This window comes from Marmota flaviventris, chromosome 12 (genome assembly GCF_047511675.1).
Source record: "Marmota flaviventris isolate mMarFla1 chromosome 12, mMarFla1.hap1, whole genome shotgun sequence".
Taxonomy (NCBI): Eukaryota; Metazoa; Chordata; class Mammalia; order Rodentia; family Sciuridae; genus Marmota; species Marmota flaviventris.
In genome coordinates this window covers 55,260,857-55,284,455 of record NC_092509.1, presented here as the reverse complement: position 1 = coordinate 55,284,455, position 23,599 = coordinate 55,260,857, and the positions used below count along the sequence as shown (strand labels likewise).

The 23,599-nt window shown below is 37.2% G+C and overlaps 1 protein-coding gene across 2 annotated transcripts in view; it reads left to right on the top strand.

The window, feature by feature from the left end:
- Smyd3 (SET and MYND domain containing 3) overlaps nt 1–23,599 on the top strand; it is a 699,549-nt gene that overhangs the window by 506,761 nt on the left and 169,189 nt on the right. For both annotated transcript variants that reach the window (XM_034636160.2, XM_027928608.3), the window contains one exon: nt 22,050–22,117. In XM_034636160.2, coding sequence (XP_034492051.1) covers nt 22,086–22,117 — 32 coding nt within the window. In that variant the 5' untranslated portion in view covers nt 22,050–22,085. The remainder of the gene's footprint in view (nt 1–22,049; nt 22,118–23,599) is intronic.

Here is a 23,599-nt window from a genome sequence, read left to right as displayed (position 1 = left end):
AAATGGGAAACTGGGATGAGCTGCTTCATCCCTATCAACCAAAAGTCACACAACAGAGTCAGGACTAAAACCCCGTTTTCTGATTCTGTGTCTGTTATTATTATTGCACTACACCAACTTCTGAGATATTGATTGATCTACTTCAGAAAACCCTGATTTGGAGCAGTCTGGAACTATAGAATGCAGAGCTAGAATGGATGTTATGGGTCCTATAGTGTTCCTCCTCAAGAGTGAGACTTCCTTTAACATTTCAGGTATATTTTTGTCTAGCCTCTGCTTAAACACTGAGACAGCCCACTCAAGTTTTCAAAGACTTTTTGAAGGATGATCCCAGATCTACCCTATGATTTCTCTCGGTTTGTCTCAGTTCTTTTATGGGACCACAGAGCACCTATGAGTTATCAGTCACTGTGCCACATATAGAACTACAAAGTCAAATAAAATGTAGTTCCTTCCTTCCAGGAGGAACTTTAATGGATAGTAGGAGAAATAGAAAAGCAAATCAGCAATTTTTGGTCCAGTGGGATCAGTATTATGGGAGGGATAGGGACTTTGTGATGGAAGAGGAGAATCTAAGTCAAACTACTACCCTATTGAAGGTGACCCTTGAACTAAATTTTGGAATATGAGATGGATAGATGAAGCAAGACAAAGGATATTTCACACAAAGGAAAGAACCTATGGGAAGGCACAGAATCATCATCAAAAAGCATTTTAGAGAACAGTACAATGTTCTATAGGACTGGAATAAGGAGATTTGTGGCAGGGATAGAGGAAGGCTTGCAGGAGCCAGAATGTGAAGGGCTTAGTTGATAAGTAGTCTGCATCAAGTTTGATTGTATTGTCAGAATATTAATTTATAGGTTCAGCCCTCTTATGATGCCTTTGAATTTAACTCATCCTGCTTTGGCACATAAGGATCAGGAAAACCTAGATTCAGAGTCCTGACCTTGGCTACTGTGAACTCAAACATTAGGCTGAGATTTTTTTTTTTTTTTTTTGCAAGGATTCTATCATTTTTTTAATTTGACCACACAATTGCACATTTTTAAATTAAGTCCAAAGTAAAAGTTTCTAAATATTACTTACTAAGGAGAGAGAGAGGTAGAGAGATAGAGAGAGAGGGAGAGAGAGAGAGGGAGAGAGGGAGAGAGGGAGAGAGAGAGAGAGAGAGAGAGAGAGAGAGAGAGAGAAAGTGATTAGGAAGGGAAGTTATGACTTTTCCAGATATCCTGCTTTTAGCAGACAAACTAAGAGTCAGATGATGAAGATTGTTGGAAGAGAAAGAAAGTAGACAGAAAAGTCAGGAAACTGTTGGATTTGATTGATGCCTATGGAGGAGACAGTATTGATATGACAGATAAATTTTGATTGAAGTAGAGTTTTGAGCCTACTCAAATACAGAAGCAATATATCTAGAGCAGAGGGTTTGCATCAGTCAAAACAGATGTAAGAAATATAGCAATGCTAAGAAAGATCCAGGGTGTAAAAGAGAGTTGAGTTATTTGCAGTGAAGCAATAGCTCAAATTAGAAAGGAGAAAGGGAAAAACAAAAAAAAAAAGCATGCCCAGAAAAAAAGTTAAGGTTAGAGAGTGAGGAAAGCCACTTTCCAAGAAGGGAAGAGAAATATGGAAGAAGGGAGTGAATTCAGTGAAATGATGGGAAAGAGAAAGGGGGAAGCTAAACTATGGAATAGGAATGAAAGGGTGATATGGAGGCTTTATTTGTACATCTGTTCAGAGTAATGTGTTTTTTTTTTTCTTTCCTCCCCAGCCCTATACTCCTTATTTATTATTTATTTATACTAAATAGATAGGTCTAAATTGTGACCATGGGAAAATGATGAAGTCAGAGGGAGATGAACCTCTGTGAATAATACTCAATTTCATAGAAAAAACTTGTTCGTAGCTGACAGTCTTCTGTTTACCTTTGAATTTAATTCCTTTTCATAATTTTCTGTACCAGTTCTTTTGAAAGTAATTGTCTAGTGCTGCAGATAAACACATAATCATTTGGTTTGGTGTGATTTGTCTTTCCTTGCATCTTCACTAGCGGTGTTATCCTACAGATTAGTTTCTATTTCAGTGAAATGAGAAATAGACTAATAGCACCATGGGTTGGTGATTATTTTCCTATGGGTTTGGTTCTTTTTTCTTTTTTCTTTTCTTTTCTTTCCTTTTCTTTCTTTCTTTTCTTTTCTTTCTTTCTTTTTTGTTTTGTAGTTGTAGATGGACAGATTGCCTTTTTTATTTTTATTTTTAAGTGATGCTGAGAATTGAACCCAGTCCCTCACACATGCTAGGCAAGCACTCTGCTGCTGAGCTACAGCCCCAGCCCTAGGGATTTGGTTCTTATGAGGAGTTAGCATCAAGTATATTGAAAAAACAAGCAGGGTAACTGAACTGCCTTATATTGAGTGTGCCTTGTTCAAACCAAGTGATGGCGGAGTGGGACACAAGCCATTGCCCCGCAGAATATCATCGCTGGATGAAATCAGAGCTTGAGATGGGAAGTCCAGCAGGGAAGGGAAATCAAAGAGTTCTAACCATCTTCTCCTGATCCCTCCCAGAGAACCATAACAGCTATAACCATAACCATAACCATAACATAACCATATCCTACAGAGGTGATAGTAGAGGAAGAGGAAGAAAGAGACGAAACAGATAGGGAGAGGGAGAAAAGGATACTTGTGAACTTTAGTGTCTTGTAGGGCTCAAAAGTAAACAAATGGAATTAACCCCATAAAAAAATGATGCTCTGCCTGCCTAGATTGGGGTAGGCACTCAACACATTACAGATGCCATTTTGTTCCCTCACATGTCTCAGCTTGGATTCTGTCCATCCACTGAAAGCCTTAGGGCTAACCTATTTTTATGGAAGAAAGTCTCAGATGTTTACTGACAATCTGGGCATGTGCTGGGCTCTGAGGAGGAGGAAGCCACAGTGAATCAGACAAAATATAGCATTTTCCTCAAACTTGTTTATTTAAAATGTGAGTGTGTATAAGGCATATTATGTGCCACAAACATGTAGATGCTATTATAGAAAATACCATGATTTATTTATATAACTTCCTAATAATGAACATTTGAATCGTTGCAGGTTATTTTTCTTTTTTTCATTTACAGCATTACTGTGGATGTTCTTTTTGTTAAGTGCCTCCTGGAACACATTGCAAGAGGTTCTCTAAGTAAAAATGAATAAACTACTACTACATGTACATATTTGAACCCTAGGAATATAACATTGAACCAAAAGTAAAAATTAAAAATAAATTGTATAATGAAAGGTGCTATGGGTTTGTACATATAGGAAACTAAAAGCATTCAAAGGCAAACATAACAATGTGCTGCTTAGAGTTATACACATGTAGGATAAGAGTATTATAAAAACAAGGGAATAAGAAACACCAAATCAGAATAGTCATTACCCTTGGAAGATGTCAGGGGAGTGAGTTGGATGGAGCACAAAGGATATTGTACTGTTTATCAATACTGAGGGTAGCAGAAGTTGTTTCTTCAAGGGATGGGAGATTAATGGAACCTTGGCATATTATAAATATCATAGCATAATACAGCAATATAAATATAACATATTTATATTATAAATATGTTTAATTTCTCATTTAAAATAATTCTTAAAGGGAAATATGGATCATGACCTCAAGGAATTACAGTTCATTGAAAAAGAAAAGACATATAAGCAAATAAATGCCACAAAATGCTTAGGAGATAGGAGTCAAGGTTCAGTTACTTATAATTCAGTGGTAGAGATTGACTTTTTCATAATTATCTTCTATTTAAGGCAGAATGTGGTAAGTAGGATAGTTAATGTTTGAATGAAGTGTCATGAGGGTATATAGTAATACATTTAATGGGATGTTAGGAAAGTTTCTTGAAAAAGATGACGACATCTAATCTTGAAGGATGAGTAAAATTATGAGAGGTAGATGGTTAGAAAGGCATTTTTTAAAAGAGGAAACACTTTAAACAAATGTATAATACCACATGAGGGCAGGACATGGCTGAGGAATGTCACAGAAGATAGTATAACTGAAAGATACAGCAAGTGTTGTACACGATGGAAAGATAGGCTGGGAGTAGATTATGGTGGCATTTTAACACCATTCTAAAGCATTTTGTCTTCATTCTGCAACCACTGGGTAGATCTCATATTTCTCTTTGAAGAATCAGATCTGTTCTTAAGAAAGATTTATCTGGTAACAGTTTATAGAATGGATTAAAGAAAACATGAGGCCAGAAAGACTGTCTCAAAGTGTTGCAAGCAAAATATAATAAATAACAGCAATGGAAATGGAAAGGAAGAGATAAATATGAAAGTGACACAGACATTACATGGTGGGTAGCTGAATTTGAAATGAACTCCCACCTTCTTTACCTTGCCCTTTTCTTATCTTTTTGCTTTGGCCTATTCCTCACCTCTCTGTCATCTTGATCTGTGTCTATGTACTAAAGAAAGGGGGTGCTAACAGCATTTTAGCTATCATCTTTAAATATTTTGGAAAAACTAGCAATGTTTGATATAATAACTAAGAAAGAATAAGCTTTTCCTAATTACAATGTTAATTCCTCAAGATATTGACCATTTATTTGTAATTTAATTATAGTAATTAACAAGTAAAAGTGGGTGATACACTACATGTTGATTTCTTTTTGCTTAAAAGTACTGTGTCAGTTTGTCTTTTTAAAAAATCATTCACAGTAAAGAGAATTATTGGATAAAAAATGTTAAACAGAAAATCCGACTTTTATTTCAGTTATAATTGTTGAAAATTTGGCTGAGGTTCTATTGTGCCTTAGTAGGCACAATTTGCAAAACACATTATAATCCTACTGTTAAATTTCTAGCCTTCTTTTTTTGAGATGTACTGTGTTGAAGAAATACAAATGGTCAACCAATATATGAAAAAATATTCAATATCTCTAGCATTTAAAGAAATGCAAATTAAAACTATACTGAGATTTTTTTCTGAGAGAGAGAGAGAGAGAATTTTTTAATATTTATTTTTTAGTTTTCGGCCGACACAACATCTTTTGTTTGTATGTGGTGCTGAGGATCAAACCCGGGCCGCATGCATGCCAGGCAAGCGTGCTACCACTTGAGCCACATCCCCAGCCCATTACTACACTGAGATTTTATCTCCTTCCATTCAGAATGGCAACTGTCAAGAATACAAGTAACAAATGTTGTGAGGATGTGGGCAAATGGATACACTCATATATTGCTGGTAGGACTGCCAATTGGTGCAACCACTCTGAAAAGCAGTATGGAGACTTCTCAAAACACTAAGAATGGAACCATCATTTGACCCAGTTATACTACTTCTTGGTAGATATCCAAAGGAGTTAAAATCAACATACTACAGTTTCACAGCTACATCAGTGTGTATATATAGCAGCTCAATTCACAATAGCCAAGCCATGGAACCAAACTAGGTGTCCTTTAAAAGATGAATGGATAAAGAAAATGTAGTATATATACAATGTAATATTTCTCAGCCATTGATAAGAATGACTTTATGACATTTGCTGCTAAATGGATGGATCTGGAGACTATCACACTAGATGAAATAAGCCAATCCTAAAAAACTAAAGGTTGAATGTTCTCTCTGATATGTGGGTGCTAACATGCAACAAGAGGTTAGGGGAAAATAGAAGTTTAGTGGATTAGACAAAGGGGAATGAAGGGAAGGGAGGGGAGATAGGAATAGGAAAGACATTGGAATGAATCTGACACAACTTTCTTGTGTACATATATGTATACACCATAGTGAATCTCCACATCATGTACAACCAAAAACTGGGATCCCAATTAGAATAAGATATACTCCATGTTTATATGTTAAAATATACTCTACTGTCATATATACCTAAAAAGAATGAATACATTTTTTAAAAAGACACAAGAGTAATTATGGAACATAATTTGTAAAGTATGTGTGGAGTTTTTTTGTTGTTACTGCTGTTCACTTTTTAAAACTAAACCCTACTTGTTAGCTAGTTTTCTTAAGATTTGTTTTCCCCCACCCCCTCTCTTCAGAGTAAAATCCTGATAAAATATTTTTGGTTTAAGATTTGATTTAATTGGTATACATATCAATATATAATCAAATCTCCCAATGTGGCAAATTTAAACTATGGAAGAAGGAGGGGAAATGAAGATAATCTTATCTTGCTTTGTTTCTCCTGATGCACTGATAATAATTGTATTATGACTAAAGAGATCTTGAATTTCTCTTTGGGGGAAATAATGACACTTTACCCAACAGTGTTTATTTTTATCACTTTCTGGGATGTTTTGGGAGATTTTATGATTACATGCTTACTGAGTTCCTTTGTTTTAAATTCGTACAGCCTCCTGCTCAGCCTCTAATTGCTACCTGCTCTGTCCGATAATTACCTTTCTGCTGGAAATCTAGTGTCGTACTACAACTAAAGATATTTAGTGTTCATCTGGATACAGCATCAGGATGTGTACCATCTCCTGCTTAAGGATTGTTCAAAGACTTTCACTGGCACACTCTAGATTCCCTTGAGGGCGTTTGGGAGGTTCAGGCTCATCATTTTAGGAAGAGTTTTTACACTTCTGCAGCAGTGCATCCACTGCTGTATCTGCCTTCAGCTTAGTGAAAGCCTGATCTGTCTGTATTACACTATCAGTCATACTGCACGCTGACTTCCTATGTTTTTTTGCATGGAATGCTAGCCACCTATGAGCAGGGTGCATACCTTTCATTGGTCATTAACTTCATTTGGGGAGCTAGAATCACAGTCTTCTCAAGTTAGTTTGATGAGAACAATGGTGATATTAGTACTCATCAATTAATACTCAATGTTTACCTATAGAGTGACCCTTTAGTCACTTGTTTCTGATGATCAACTTTTTGATTTATTCAATTTAGGTTGATAATGGACTGAACTTATGAACTATCATCAGGCAGCCACATAAAATCATTGTACCTTTTTTTCCCCATTCTTGTCAATCTTTTCCTTTTCTTCATGACAATTCAGATATATACTGAGAGTCAGTAACTCCCATGCTTATCTTTCCTCCTGGCTTTTGGGGCTTTTTTGTTGTCAACTCATTTGTTCTCTTAATCCTCTTCTTTTCATGTTGTATTTCTTTCTGTTTCATTTTTGCTCTGTTTCCCAGTGATCCTTACATTTCATTTTTTAAAACTTATCTATTATTTATAATACTTGGTTTATTTTTTCCCCTTCAAATAGGCTTTCCAATAATAACCTTTTACCTCAGCTTTATTGAGGTAAAATTGGCATACAAAATCATCTTTACTTAGGAGGTTTTGTTTTATTTTCTTTGAAACCAACATTTCTTTTCCTGTCATTGATAACTTTTTTTTTTTAGAAGGAGATTAATTTTCATTTGTTCTATTATGCAATTCATTGTCTTTGAATTAAAAGTTGGAAACCTCACATATGCAAATTCAGTTATGTTGGCTGTTAATTATCAAACCCTTCTTTCTTTAGCAGATATGTTCTGTTTTGCATTTAGATGTTGGGGGAAATGAGTAGAGAATGTATGCAAAATAAAGCTGGAGGAAAAGAAATTTGGGGATTTTATTTTTTATTAAAAATCATTAAATCTGTGTAGCTCAAGAAAAGGAGAACTTGATTCTTTTGTTTGTGATATTAAGCAGGGTAATTGGTTGAATCTCCCATTAGGAAATTCAAATGTCTCTTCTTGGTGAAGATAATACTGAGCAATGATCATTAAAAAGGGCAATACAGCTGAAAAGCAGGGGGGTTGAATGGTCAGAACACAGGCAGCAAAATCAGACTCATTAATTAGGTATTTTGCATAGTCATAAAAATATTTTAAAAGTTATCTGAAGAGCATATGTGCCAAGGATACAACAACTCTTAGCCACCATGGACTCTGGCTCATGTTTTATGTCACCAACTCCCTAGGCTTGCAGATCATAAGAGTGAAGCAGAAACAATGTTTCTGTTTCCCTTCAAGTCTTTTGTAGTTTTTTCTGTAAATATCTTTGTGTATCCTTCTTCAGTCCCCTTTCATGTTCAGTGATCTTGACTCTCCATAACAAATAGCCATCTAAGATGCCAGAGTGTTCAGTACCTAACCCTCCAATTGTCAGGCTAATGATGAGTGGCTGTGGAATCCATCCCCCACTCCTCTATACCAACTGTCCACAGAAATGCATTCACCATGTAATAGGTGGAAAAGAAATGTGAACTTGAATTTTAAAATAACTAATTTAAATTCAGTTCCAAGGGAAATTGCTCTGCTTAACTCAGTATGGAAAGAAGAGGTGGAAACACATGTACATTTATTCACCTCCAGAGTGTAACCACATTCAGCCAGCCCATTGACTTGGCACAAGCAGTGTAACTTTATATCGGAGTTGTATTTTGGGTTTTGAGTGACTTATGGTAATCTGTTATATGACAACTGACCCAGACAATGGTGAAAACAGAGAACTCTGGAGCTGAAAAAGGTGCTGATTGCCCTGGGTGACGCTAAAAGGCAGGGGGAGAGCCATGCAACCCAATCTGCTCAGTTGGCCAGGTTCCAAGAGACAGGGGTGGTCAAAAACTCAGGGCCTAATGTGGCCACAGTGACAGAAATGTCCTGTACTCAGATACCACTTCTAGAGATTACAACTTCTTGTTTGGTGATATGTTATCAATTCCAAGATTCCCAAAATTGGAATCTGTTTTACAACTGATAGCCTGAGAAAGTTCAACTGTTAATGTTTTTTTCTTAGTGTACTTAACATAATGATACACATTACTAATTAAGAGTGTCTCAGAGTTGATGCCAGGAGTCACTCTGAGGTCTACGTGTCTTTTCTCAGTTAATCCTCACAACACCTCTGGCTTATCATTTTCTGGTCAATTCTGATTAACTTTATTTCTGGTCTCTTCCTAATCAAAACGAATTGGCCAGTGGTTTAGAAACACAGGCTCATGTACCATGGAGCTCATTTCATCCCATGTAAGGCAATCTATTCCCTGACAATTTTAAATATGAGGAGGTAGAAACAAGAGGAAGCAATTGGGTTTCTTTGGGGAAGAGATGGGAGGAGGCTTCTTTCTGTTTTGTCTCTGATCATTCCATGTGTGACTGACCACACCTACCGTGACAAAGTGTCAGGGCTTCATTTTCTTTGTTTTTTAGACATTTGCTCTTTTGTAATGGATTTATCTTTCCAGCCTGCGCTGGGGGCAAATGTCTCTCTCTTTGTGGTGCTAATTTGGGAATGGTGGCTGCAGTTGGACAATGGGAGAGTGGAAAATTGAGAAGTCATCCATTTTACTTTCTGCCTCCCAGCTGGTCTTCAGTAATCCTCAGCAGTCCTTCCTGCAGATGATCAGAGGGCCCTGGAATAGCAGTGGACTCATGTTTCTAAATTGATCTGACAGGTTAGAATGCCACCCCACATTATTGTGACTTATATTTTGACAGAGTGACTTACAAAGAAATATGGCCAATAGTCAGGAAAACCATCTTTGGCTGAGGAAATCTAAAATTTGTCAAAATGAGAGAGAAACATGACATTTTTTACATTGTTTTGGACTTACTTGGAGAGTGAAATAAGGCAAAATGGTGAAAGGGACAGTTTTTCTTCCTCCTCTGTTCCCTAGTGCTGTGCAGATATATAATTGGCGGTTAATGAATGAATAAGCAAGTCTCTTGCTCATGGCCCCAGGGTACAGCACCAGGTCTGCTGAGGAGGTTATCTTGACAAACTAACCTTTAACCTTTGCTGATGTCTAAGAGCATGTGACTCTGTAGCTTATGAAATTCTGTTGAGTTCTTAGCCTGCCTTTCAATAAAATAGAAGACAGGGTGTTAATAGTCCTTTGTTGAGGGGCTTGGAAAACCAAAGGACATAGTGAATATGGATTGCTTCAGAATGTCAGTGGGGTTGAAATAGATGTTCTTCTCTTGAGCAAAACATTTCAGGTTTCATGGGGATGTTTGCTTTGATGAAAAACAATGGGTTTTTAATGGTGTGACTTTCAGGTAGCTTCCTGAGAAGGAGTGCTTTGAGGACAAGACGGGTGCACAACATCCCAAGACCCTCCCTGCTGTCCTCTCTAGATTTGCTCTTGCCTGCATCCAGCTCTTCCTGTGTTTCTTTTCTGGTTTTTCAGAGACAAAAGGTGAAATTGTGATATTTTAGGCAGCACTATCTTTTTTGTGGTGCTTTTTTCCTCCTTTCCACTTTCAATGACGTGGAGTGAGAACAGGGCACATTTTAGAGGTTTATAAGTCTTTCAAACCAGGGAGAAAGCCTGGTGGGCATTGTGTTCTTCTTCCTGTGGCAAACCTTATTATGTCCCTGTTCCTTTTACTTCTTAGTGCCATGTCTGATATTATCAAGATGTCACAACCTTCAACTTTTGAAAGTCTAGGTATTAAATTTATGCCAGGTCTCTTCAATCTAAGGAAAAATAGAAGTTTTTAGAATTTATTATTAAGTTGGTATTTCTCACTAGGACACATAAGGAATGGGAAGTTTGAGTTAGACTTGTGATTTTTAGATCCCAGGTACCTCCTTCCTGGCATCCTTTCTCTGAGGAGCTTTCTCTGACCTGCCCCAGCCAAGTTAATGACCTGTCTGCTGAGCACTATAACAGTGTGCATGTGATTTCTTTTTAAACTAATATTTCATTGTCCCATACTAGTCTCAGAGTTACTGAGGGTAGGGTTCTCATTATACCTTCGTATAGCTTCAGAACATGGCCTATGTGGGTTACTGAATGAGTGTTTGAAAAAAAGAGTAGAGGAAGAGAAAAAGGAAAGAAAGAAAGTTAATCCTTTTTTTTTAGTAAGATCAAACCCAGGGCCTTGCCCTTGCTAGACAAGCACTCTACCACTGTATCTCCATTCCACCCCCCACCTTTTAAATTTTATTTTCAGTTATTAATGGATTTGTATTTTATTTATTTATATATGGCACTGAGAATCAAACCCAGTACTTCACACATGCTCTGCCACTGAGCCACAACCCAAGCCCTCTGGCCCCTTTTTTATTTTATTTTGAGACAGGATCTCCCTAAGTGAGTTGCCCACGCTGGCCTCAAACTTGTGAACCTCTTGTCTCAGTCTCCTAGGTAGCTGGGATTACAGGCCTACACCACTGGGCCCAGCCCAGCAAGCATTCTTTGAGCACTCAGTATGCTATACTAGTCTAATATGCTCTCCAGTAAGAATAAAATAGAATTTCTACCTTCTTAGAGCTCAAATATAAAGAAATAGGTGTCCTATAGTGTATCAAATGCTGGAGTGGATATGTGGGTGCACGATCCAAGAAATCTTTCTTCTCCAGATGAACAGATCTAATAAAGGCTTTCCCCAAGAGGGGACTTTGGCCCTGACATCAAAAAAGCAGTGATAGTTCAATATGGAAAAGGGAAGAGGCTATTCAAGGTTGAGGGACCTTCCAACCCTGCAGAGACTTGAAGGCATGAAAAGTAGACAATTCAGAGAGAGGGCAGCATGAGAGGGCAAACTCGAGAAGAGAAGGGAAGAACTGGGGTGAGGGGATCAGCTCCACACTCAGCAGCCAGCCTCTCTCCTACAGGCAGGGGCTTGTCTGACTTTTGAGCTATGCTTCTGCAGTGTTTTCTTACTCATTAACATCCCACCAATCTATTCAAAAAAGTCATCAAACTTTACTTTCAGGGGCTGGGGTTGTGGCTCAGTGGTAGAGCTCTCGCCTAGCATGTGCGAGGCCCTGGGTTCGATCCTTAGCACCACATAAGAATAAATAAATAAAATAAAGGTATTGTGTCCAACTACAACTAAAAAATAAATATTTTTTAAAAACCTTTTAGCAATGTCCATTACCAAAGGGAAGATATGCTTAAGCAATTTTTCCAAATTACCTCTTCTCTTCACATTCTGCTGAACTCAGGGTGAGGGAGGGGATCTCTCTTGTGGATTCCTATAGGAACTCCTGAGGGGGTGCTGCTCCCTGAGTTGTTATTCTATTTCACCACCAATTTAGGAATCTCCTCAGGAGAAAGCTTCGGAATAGTGCCCTGTATGCATTAAGTGACTGGTTTAAAATGGTGCCAGCTGAGAAGATAATGATCAAATTGTGTCCTTGTATAGAAGCCCCCTGCCCCAGTCTGTTCTGTGTACCCAGCCTTTAAGAGGTGCTGGAGGAAGAAGAAGGAACAGGATGGGGCAGGGATGGAAGCCATGGTTTATTTTCTTTTTTATTTCCTTTCATATTTCTGAAAATAAAGAAGTGTGCCTTGAGGGATCATAAGAGGGACTATCTGACTTCAGCCTAATTTCTTGTAGCCTTTGCACTGTATAATTAAAGCTATGACTTAATATGATTTCTTCCCTGACTCCTGCCCACTGGACAATGTCTAGGTATTGGGTCTGCATGGGCAGTCACAGGACTGTCCTGCTAAGGTGCCCCCCACCCCACCCAACCCGTCTGCAAAAGCCCTGGGTCCTAGTCCTGAAAATAGCTTCATGTGTGTTGTAAATGAGTCATGCACCATTCATATACTAGAACGTGAAATATATATGTTTCTGGGTTTCACTCCCAAGATGTCAAGTACCATCAGTACAAAAAGCCCTTGTTTGCCAACCATTCTCTGTGAGAGAACATTCACTTTAATTTCTACATAGCAAGGGTAACCCCAGAATGGTCTGGAATTTATCTTTCATTTGGGAATTATATTAAGCAGTTGTTGGTGATCAGTCTTAATTTTCACATGGACCATTTTTCTGTAGTTTTCTTTTCTCCATTAGCTTGATGGGAAAATGCAGTTGATTTGAGCCACACACTCTGCTACATTCAATTCAGCCTCGGTTGGATGATGTACATACCACCTAGCACAGTGCATTTGGGAACTCAGTACTGGAACTAAGACAAATTACAGTGAAGAACACTGGCATTGCCCCAGGGATGAATTTCTACACCAATTATGTGCAAAAAGGATAATGAAACTAGATTATCATGTAAGGGAACATATTTTGGAAATTGAAGCTGCACAAAAGAATTTTTAAGTGAGATCTATAGGAGAAAGTTGAGTTTATTGTGATAAACTTTTGGGGAAGGAACATGTATAAATGAAACTTGTAAAAGAAAAGGCATATTGGAAGAGCTGTAGAAACCTACAACAATATAGTATAATAAATTATTTAAGAGTATCAAAGTAGTTCTAAACCTCAGGATGTGTGTGGGAGGAAGATTAAACAATGAAAATTGTGTTATAGAGCTTTCTACTTTATACAGATTTGACATACATCTATAGTAAGTGCTTTTTCCATCAAATCATTTTAAAGAGGTGAAATGCCAGGTAATAGACTCAGAAAAAAAAAACAATGGACAAATTTGTGAATATCATTCCTGTTTAGCTTTCTATTATCAAGGACAGTTGTTTAAAGTATAATAAGTTCTGTGGTGAGTAAAGCCCTTGGGAAAGGAAAATGTGGATGAGTTTTAGAAAGCAAGCATGTTATCTAAAGAGGCTCCATTTGCTAAGTTTGGCACTTGGGCCTTGGGAGAGATGTAAAATAATAGGCACAGTTTTCTGATTGCTCTTCCCTCACTTATGATATTGGCCTTGATGTTGATTTCAGCCTTGGTAAGTTATTGTTGACTAGTTTGTATGCCTAGCATGTGTTACATATCTACTTGTGGTCAAAGCTTGCAAAGTGACAGACATCATTGCAGTTGTAGAAACAATTGAGTGTACCAGGGACATATGTCCAAGTATATTGTTATGTCACTGAGATGAAGAAGTTTTCTTAACTAAGATTATTTTATTTTACTTTGCTTATGTGATGAAGGAAATTTGTAAAATATCTTCAATAATGTTCACATATAAAGAAAAATATTTTAAAAATTATATAAAGAAAAAAATTTAAATTTTCCCATTTAATAAATGGTCTATGTAGTTTGACTTTTTAAATTAGTTTTTGTATCAAGAAACATTATTTATCAACACAAATTTTTAAATCAACTATTTTTGATTTGGGTTTTAGGTAGTCTTTTGTACTCATGATCTGTTGTTCAATATTCTTACAGGTTTTCTGTCAAGAAGCCAGCTAGGTTATGTTTTATAATTTTCACATTTCTTTTTCTAAATGAGGTAAGAGAGAAATTTTAGGAGGCTTGATGTAAGCACATTTAAAATGACACACTGGAGACTTTAATAATCTTAATGCCATCCTCACAAAATTATGTGTTCATTCTATGTTTTCTTTCTAACATTTTAAAAATACTAATGAAGTCTTGAGATGCTATATAAAGGTTCTAACCAGATAAGTCATTATATGAGGCATCTTGAAACAAATTTATAGAATTATCTTTTTTTTATGTTCATCCTTGTTTTTCAGTACCTTTACTTTCTATATTTAAATTCTTTTGAAGTTTTAATTCACCAATAACAATTTATGAGGTACACTGTAGTGTTTTGGTATATGTATTCAATGTGGTATATCACATGTGAATATAATTTGATATATGATTGAATCAAGCTTATTAACATGTCTGTCATATCACATCATTTTGGGGGGATGAGACATTTGAAATTTGCCAATGGAAACTTTGAAACATATAATACATTATTATTAATAATCATGTTGTGTAGTGGATCTCAGAAACATATCTCTCCCCTGAAACATGGCACCTGTTGACCAACTTCCTGCTTCCCTCTACCATTATACAACTACTATATCTCTATGAGTTTGACTTTTTTTGATTATATATATAAGTAAGATCATGTAGTTTTTATCATTCTGTGTTTGGCTTATTTCACTTAACAGAGTCCTTCAGGTTCATCAAGGTTGTCACAAATAACAGAATTTCTTTCCTTTTTAAGGCTAAATAATATTCCATGTGTCTATATACCACATTCTCCTTATATACTCATTCATTGATGAACACTTAGGCTAATTCTGTATCTTGGCTCTTATGAATAATGCTGCAGTGAACATGAGAGTGTAGATAGCTCTCATTTCCATTCTTTTAAATGTATACCCAGAATTGGGATTTCTGGATTATATGCTAATTCTATTCTCAGTGTTTTGAGAAGCTCTGTACCATTTCCATAATAGCTGTACTAATTTACATCTCCACCAACACTTTTCAGGGCTTCTCTTTTCTTCATGTCTTCACTAACATTTATCTTTCATCTTTTTGATTATACCTTTTCTAATAGGTATGAGGTGATGGCTCATGGTAGTTTTAATTCAAATTTTCCTAATGATTACTGATGTTCAACATTTTTTCATGAACCTTTTATTCAGATATCTTCTTTTGAGAAATATCTATTCAAGTCTTTACCCCCTTTTTAATGGGATTGTTTTCTTGCTATTGAGTTGAATTCCATATGTATTATAATATTAGCCCCTTATCAGATGTATGGTTTGCAAATATTTTCTCTTTCTTTGTAAGACATTGCTTCACTCTGTTGTTTCCTTTGCTGTGCAGTTTAATTTGATGCAGTCCCACTGGTCTGGTTTTTGCTTTTGTTTGTTGTGTTTTCAGGTTCATGTCTACTTGTTCTTTGTCCTTAACCAGTGGTCCATTAGGTTTGCAAATTAAATCACATGTGACTAAGAAACAATAGAAAACTCTATAATGTCAGACCACCACAAAGAGGCAGCTCAGAGTCAATAAGCATAGTCCTTTGCACCCCTGGCCTTAACACATGCCCATTGATGGAACATGAAGGTTTTCTAGCAACTTCCTGATAAAGACTAAATATAATTGTTTTAGTTATTGATTTTTAAAAATTGAAATAGAAACAGATGCCATTATAAACCTTCTGGAAACACTTCTGTTAATTCACCAATAATAATCTATAGAGTACAGTGCAGTGTTTTGATATGTGTTTACCATCCTCTGGGAAACACTGCCTCTTCTCTCCTGAGCAGACCTTCCTCCCCAGCCCCACTCTCTGCCATTGTTAATTCTAGTTTGGAGATTGCAAACCTCCAATGTGAAAAAAAAAATCAGTATTTTATGCCAGTTACGCAGAAAGGCAGGTTGTGAAGACAACTGTGGATGCTCTTAGAGAAGGTGCTTGCATGTGCTTATATACCTTCAAGGATTGCTTGAGATTACCAGCAAATCCACCATTCAGGTTTACTCAAATTGAAATGAAATCCAATCTATCCATCTATCCCGTCCTCCCTCCCCCATCTACTCTGTGGAGGCCTGAACTGAGTCCTGAGTGATGGATAAATTTTTGCCACACAAATAGGAGAGATTGAGGAGAAATTTCAGTCTCTTAAACTTTAAGATTCTGGAGGAAAAAAAATCAGAATTTAATAAAATGTCATACTCTGTGGGAAGAGAAAAATATACCCTGACTAAAACACTTATTGTGCTTTTCTAGTTTCAGAATTATGAGTTCTAGGTCTAGGGGTGGGGGGGGCATTTTCCATGAAAATTCCTGCTTTTGGTTTTCATCTCTGCCAGTTCTTCCCACTTCCATTTCTTCAATCCACCCAGCTTAATGAAACCAGGTGCAATAAACTCTTCTGAAAATTCACCTGTAGTCCCTCTAGTCAGTGAACTCTGTGTCTAAAATCCTGTTTGCCAAACATTCTACTCATGAGGTAATTAGAGAAATAAAGACAACATGGATGGGCATTGAGGAAACCGCTACACATTTGTGTTCAGAAACTGAGTTTCCTTCTATTTGTTTTGGATTTTATTATGTTTTTTGAAATTGGAAGAATTCTTTGACATGGGCTTTGTGTCAAGTCAGTCATTGAGACTCTACTGTGGTTGGGTTGTAAGTTTTCTTATAGATTCAGCTACTGCAAGGTACAGTGGTGAATTTTCCTTGTGTCTCAAATATCTCAGTTTATGTGCTGCCACAAGAAAGTCTACAATTCCATAAACTTGAGGAAAAATGTGAAATTTGAACGTGTGGTATTTAACATGAGTATGTATGTCTCTGAGGTGCTCACTTTGTGTTTGGTATTGATTGCTATTTGCATCTACTCTCCAGGGGAATTTCCACCTCAGAACGCAAATGTTGGATTCTGCATCTACCTGCACCAAATGACATAAGAATTTTGTTTCATAGAATATTTTAAATTTCACTTTGGTTGTTTTTATAAAATATAAGGGTTCAGTAACCTTGTACTCACTAGATTTTCTTTGGTGCATTATAGTTATACATACATAGTGAGGTTCATTTCAATCTATTCGTAAATGCATGTAACATAGTTTTCTTAATTTTAATTCCCAGTACTTTCTCTCTCCTACTTCTTTCCCCTGATCCCCTTCTTCTTTTCTATGGGTCTTTCTTCTGTCTGTCTGTCTATCTATATCCATCTATCCCGTCCTCCCTCCCCCATCTACTCTGTTGATGTCCCTTCTATTTTCATGAGAGCTCCCTTTTTTATTCCTTTTTTTCTCTTTAGCTGTTATCTGAGAGAAAATGTTTGACCTTTGACTTGGTTTGACTTATTTCACATAATATGATGTTCTCCATTTCCATTCATTTATAAAGGACATAATTTCATTCTTGTTCATGGCTATGTATATATAACATTTATATTACATTTTATATTATTTATTATAACATACATGTTGTGTATATATAACATTTTCTTTATCTGTTGGTCTGTTGATGGGTACCTAAGCTGGTTCCATAATGTGGATATTGTGGATTGTGCTACTGTAAACATTGGTACGCATGTATTACTATAGTATGCTGATTTTAGTTCTTTTGGATAAATATCAAGGTCATATGGTAGTGGGATCATATGTAGTTCCATTCCTAGTCTTTTGAGGAACCTCCATATTGTTTTACAAAGTGGCTAGCTTATTAGATTTTAGATTTTTGTCATCCAGCAAGGCTGCAGTATTATAAAGATGTTTTCTTCCAGTATTGGGGATTGAACCCAAGCATGTTCCACCACTGAGCTATACCCCCTACCCTTTTTATTTTTTATTTTGAGTGAAGATCTTACTAAGTTTCCCAGGCTGGCCTTGCAGATGAGATCCTCCTGCATTAGTCTCCCAGATCGAAGGGGATACAGGCATGCAATACCATGCCCTGTGGCATTGTTTTAAAGGAAAAATTATGAAAAGTAAACACAAGTCACATTTAATAGTAATGAAATAACATGCTTCATTTTTTAGAAAGAATTCTTTAAAAAGATTTTTTTTTAGTTGTAGATGGACATAATACTTTTATTTTATTTATTTATTTTTACATTGTGCCAAAGATCAAACCCAGTGCCTCACATGGGCTAGGCAAGTGCTCTACCACAGAGTTACAACCCCTAGAAAGAATTCTTTAATCTAATTGCTCATTGGTGCCTAACTGCTCTTAATCAAAATAATCCCATTGATATACTTTTCTAAATGTGTCTTTGTGTGAAGTATTCATTCCTTTATTGTGTACTAAGGACAATTTCCTTTAAAAAGCTGTTTGTACAAAGTTAATACTTTTAAAATGTGTAAAATTTATTTACAGACTTTATTTTCATTATTTTATTTCTTAATAAAAGGAAATAATTCCTTTCAACTTAATTCCTTGAGCACACATGGACATATTATCTACCTACTCTTTCATTTAGAGAAGAAAAACCCTGAGAGCTACCTCATACCCATCATGGCTACCAGCCCCCCCCACAAAAAAAAAAAACCTTCACTGTCTATTCACCGGCTCAAGACTAACATATGACTGTCCCTATTTGTATTATGGAATTGAAAGATGGGAGTGACAGATTGATAATAGTGGAAATAGACAAAGAAAAAGAAAGAGGAAAGTAAAGAATAAAAGGAGAAAGTGCAAGAGAAGCCAAAGGGAAGGAGTGTCACTAACTCCAAACACGTGGAGTGTCATTCACTGATTTCTTCATTAATTCACTTGGTAAATATTTACTTCGTGCCTAGTATATAAGGCTCTTGGTAATAACAAGAGAATCAAACAAGTCCTTATGCTCATCTCATGAATAAGACTGTCATTTCATCCCTTGGACTAGTAGAAAAGAGGATGAAACAAACAATAAGCTAGACTAGAATGGACAAAGAGATATGACCCGTTTCATACAAAGATGGGACACCTAAGGACAAGAGGATGGAAGATTGACTTCTACCCATTCCCATTCACGGCCCAGAACTCTACCCGTCTCTCCCCCTCCACATCCACAGGGTCCCTATGAGTGGTTTCTGGCAGCTTCCCTGACCCTTTTCTGGATGTTGGTCCTCTGGAGATGCTGAGGACCACATCCACATAGCCATCCATTTGAAATAGGCCTATTGTGTCTTCTGTGTACCAGACCTTGTGCCAGGCATGGTGATAGTGAAATACTGTCTCTTCCCTTTGAGTATCTTACAGTCTGGTTGTGTATGGTGGCAAGTAAATGATCTGGTATGAGCCCTGCTACTAAAGGGATAAATAAAAACCATGTAATGAAGAGAAGAGTTTTACCAGAGGAAGAGACCACCACCTTGATATTTTCCCATTAGTTCTTCCTCTTTGAAAATGCCATCAGAATAAACCTATTTTGGAAAAAACTTTAATTTGCTTCATAGTTCAAAAAATTAATTTTGGTTTGATTCAAAAGTTAGCAAATTAGATCTGTTTGATCTGTTTTTTTGATGGTGGATTACTTCAGCTTAAGTTGTAGTATGCTTTAAAATATGTGTTAAAATCCATAACTCCCCTCCAAAATGCATATGCATATCCATTTTAAAATGTTTAAATTTTAAAAAACAGAATCTTTTGTCCTGTATTTTTATCATCCATTTTATGTGTGTGTGTGTGTGTATATATATATATAAACATATAAATGTGTGTGTATATGCAATACACTGTTGCAGTTTAATGCAAAACAGATGCTCATAAAGTAATTTAAGTGGCATTTGTCTAAAATATGTGCATATATACCAATTTATTTCCTGATTTGAAAATGCAATTTTATTAGACTTTTACAGGAAGAACGCCCAATTGTGGTAGGTAGCACTGGATTTCATGTAAGAGCTATTTGGCATAGTGGAAGAGCCTCAGAAGACAGGACACTTTCATATTTTGTGTTGTTCATATAAACTTGATTCAGAGAAATTTGTTGTTACTGCTTTTTCCTTTACAGAACTTTATAACAAGTCAGCATCCATTTGTGGCTCTAGTTCATCTCAAGTCTGTAACGACCTCTTCTGCTTTATTTTTGATAGGCTTTATTATGTTCCATCCTAAATTTATATCACCAGCCCTAACTGTCCCCATGGACTCCATTGCCTCACTCTTAGGCTTGACTTGGATATTAAATGGGCCATTTCAAATTTAACATGACTAATACAGAACCATGGGACATTCTCCCTACTCCCTGCAACCAAGCCCATGCCTTTTACATCCTTCCTCATCTTCATGAGTGGCAGCTATATTTTTCACTTGTTCAGGCCTAAACTCAAGCATTATCCTTGACTCTTTTTATTCCCCATAAACAGCTCTCCAGCAAATCCTCTTGGCAGTGCTAACCAACCTCTTCCCACTTCTGTTGCTACCAACATCCAAGCCACCGTCATTTTTCACCTGGGCTATTACAGTGACTGTGTTCTCTACTCCCATCCTTGCCTTTTAATAGCATATTTTTACCCAACAGCCAGAGTCATCCTTTTATAACAGAAATCCACTCATTCCTTGGCTCTGAATCAATCCAGGGACTTTCTGTCTTGCTCAGAATACAATCCAAACACGGCTGTCTGGCTCTGTATGATCTAAATACCTCTCTGATCTCATTTACCCTTCTTCTTACCCGCTCTGCTTTGTCCACCCCAACCTTCCTACCATTACCCTGGGTACCCATGAATGCTCTCGCCACAGGCCTTTGCAGTTGCTCCTTCTCCTGACATGAACTTTGACTTCCTAAGTATGCATGTGCTCCTTTCTCCTGTCCCTTCAGATCACTGCTTAAATGTCACCTTACCCTAAGGAGCTTTCTTCACTTTTTTCCCCCTCTCCATTTTACTTTATCTTATTTCTCTCTTTAGCATTTATCCACATGTGATATTTTTCTGTTGTTGGGTTAAAAAAAAAAATCTGTCATTCCACAGAACTTAAGTTCTCTTAAGACAAGTACCTTGTTCTCTTCTTCATTGCTCGTGCCCTGACATCTATCTGTCTTGGGCAACATTGTGTGGCCAAGACCTAGATTTTCTAATTCAAAGTTCAGTGCTCTTTCCATGATTCTGTGTGGCATCTCATACACTGACCTTACTACACAAATGAGCACAGTAATCCTCCCTTCCTTGCCTGGTACTGGGGATTGAACCCAAGGGCTCACAACATACTAGGCAAGCACTCTACCTCTGAGCTGCATCCCCAGTTCTTCTTAATTTTATTTTGAGATAGGGTCTTGCTAAGTTGACCCAGGCTAACCTCCAATTTACAATCCTCCTACCCCAATCTCCAGAGTAGCTGGGATTACAGGCATGTGTCACCATACCCACATGTCTTTTATTTCTTTTTCTGTATCCCCCAAAGTATAAGGGACACATAGCCAGGAGGGGTCCCCTGTAAAGGGGTCCCTAGTAAAGGTCATGGCTTGACTGAATGACTTCCTGTGCTTATGGTCTGTGATCAGTTTGGGTCATAAAATCACTCAGAGTGTGCTTCACTCTTCGTAGGACTAGAAGGCTGCTGTAGTTTTCAGACTCGGTGGCATTTGGAAACTGTAGGCAGTTTGAGTGAAAAATATAAATAGAGTATAGTTCTCAATAAGTAGCTTACTTATATTCTGAATTTTGAACATTTCATCCAATTTTGGGAATTGGGGTGGTGAGACTACAGTTAATAGTTGCTGGGATGATTCAAACCTGTTTCTCCTCCTCCTAGGATGTTGATATTTCTATACTTAAACACCTGGTGTCTTCATGGGGAGTGTGCCCCAGAGCTCTTTTGCAAATCAAAGAGCATCCATGTTCGACTTGGATCTTTCCAAAAGAACTATTAAAAGGTTCCATGTTTTATTTTGAATATTTTTATTCTCTTCTTACTGAAGTTTAGTCACACTGATTCTCTCCCCTTTGTTTTTGCAGGTGATCTGCAACTCTTTCACCATCTGTAACGCGGAGATGCAGGAAGTTGGTGTTGGCCTGTACCCTAGGTATGGCTGATGGTATTTCATTGACTAGAAGTCACATCATTAATTCCTACCCAGTTCCCCAGCCTTCTGGAGGTAGAAAGGCTGTCGTAGCAGCTGGCTTATGAGTCAAGCTCAATACCTTATGATAAATTATAAGATATAAAAATGTTAAGTCATAAAACTTCCATACCACATTATATGCTGTGGTATTCATGAAGAGGAGGATCTCAGACTCAAATTCTTGTTCTTAGTGGGGTTTGGGGAAGGAAGTTGAGGATTGTGGTGCTCACTAACCATCAGGCTGAGGTTTTTTTTTTTTGTTTTTTTTTTCCCCAACTCCTACCCTTATCTTATTCCCAACCTCCTGGGCTGAAGCACAGGATGTTTTCACCAGATTTGCTGTCCTGTACCAGTGGGTTTAATTTTGTCTTTTGAGCTTCTTCACTCAAGGAGGCAAGAAAACTTTCAAGGTTGGGCCTCTGGAGGGTTCTACTATGGTGACCTCTCTCCCCAAGCTACTAGACTATTCTTCTACAATCACTCCTACTTTTGTTTTGTTTTTGACTATTAGGTCCCATATATAAAACACCCTTTCTTATAATGAAACTGTGAATAAGAGAATTCAGCTTCTTGTTTCTCTCTAGTGCCATTAGCTGTAGATCAGTTCTGTTGATAGTGATTCTCAAAAAGCAGGAACATAGAATGTTCAAAGCATTGGCTCTGAGTTTAGACCACGAGTTTCAGATTCAGTCACTGCCTTACTAGGTGTATGTTCTAGGGTAAGTCATTTAACTTCTGTGTATCAGTCTCTTTAACTATAAGTGATCCTTATAAGGTTGTTGTGATGATTGAATTTATAAAAACATGCTGAAGTGCTTTCTACATAAAAAATGCTCATTCTGATTATCACTTTATAGTGGCAATGTAAATTCATTCCATTTCCCATGTGGTAAAAAAAAATGTACCTCCAAGATAATAAGATGACTAGACTGTGGTTCAGAATGCAGCAGGATCTATATAGCAAGACTGCCTTAGCTTGCTATATTAGAGGAAGTCCTCCTAATTATTCTTCAGTGTGGAAGACTAGCATAGGCTGCTGTTCCTCCAACAGAGCTCAACAAATGAGATACTCTGGGGGCAAGGTCAGTATAACCTTGGCTGCAGTGATTGCTGCTGCAACCTATTATCTTAGAGACAATTTCTTTGCCAGTCCAATTTCCCCCCATTTCATGTTGGGTACCTAATGAAACAACTGCCTTCTCACCCCTATCCCCGAAAGGACTAAAAACAAAAAGGTTTTATTAACCAACTTCCCTAATTATCCTCCATCTTGGGAAGCATTTTACTTCATATGAAGTGGGCGTGTGACATTTCTGTGAATGCATCCTCAGCCCTCAGTGCACTCTGAACCTAACCCGTCTCTGCCCATACCAGCCTATAGTGTCTTTGCACATGGCATTTATTAAATGTAGCTGTTTGACTCTATCGACTGATCCATGATGG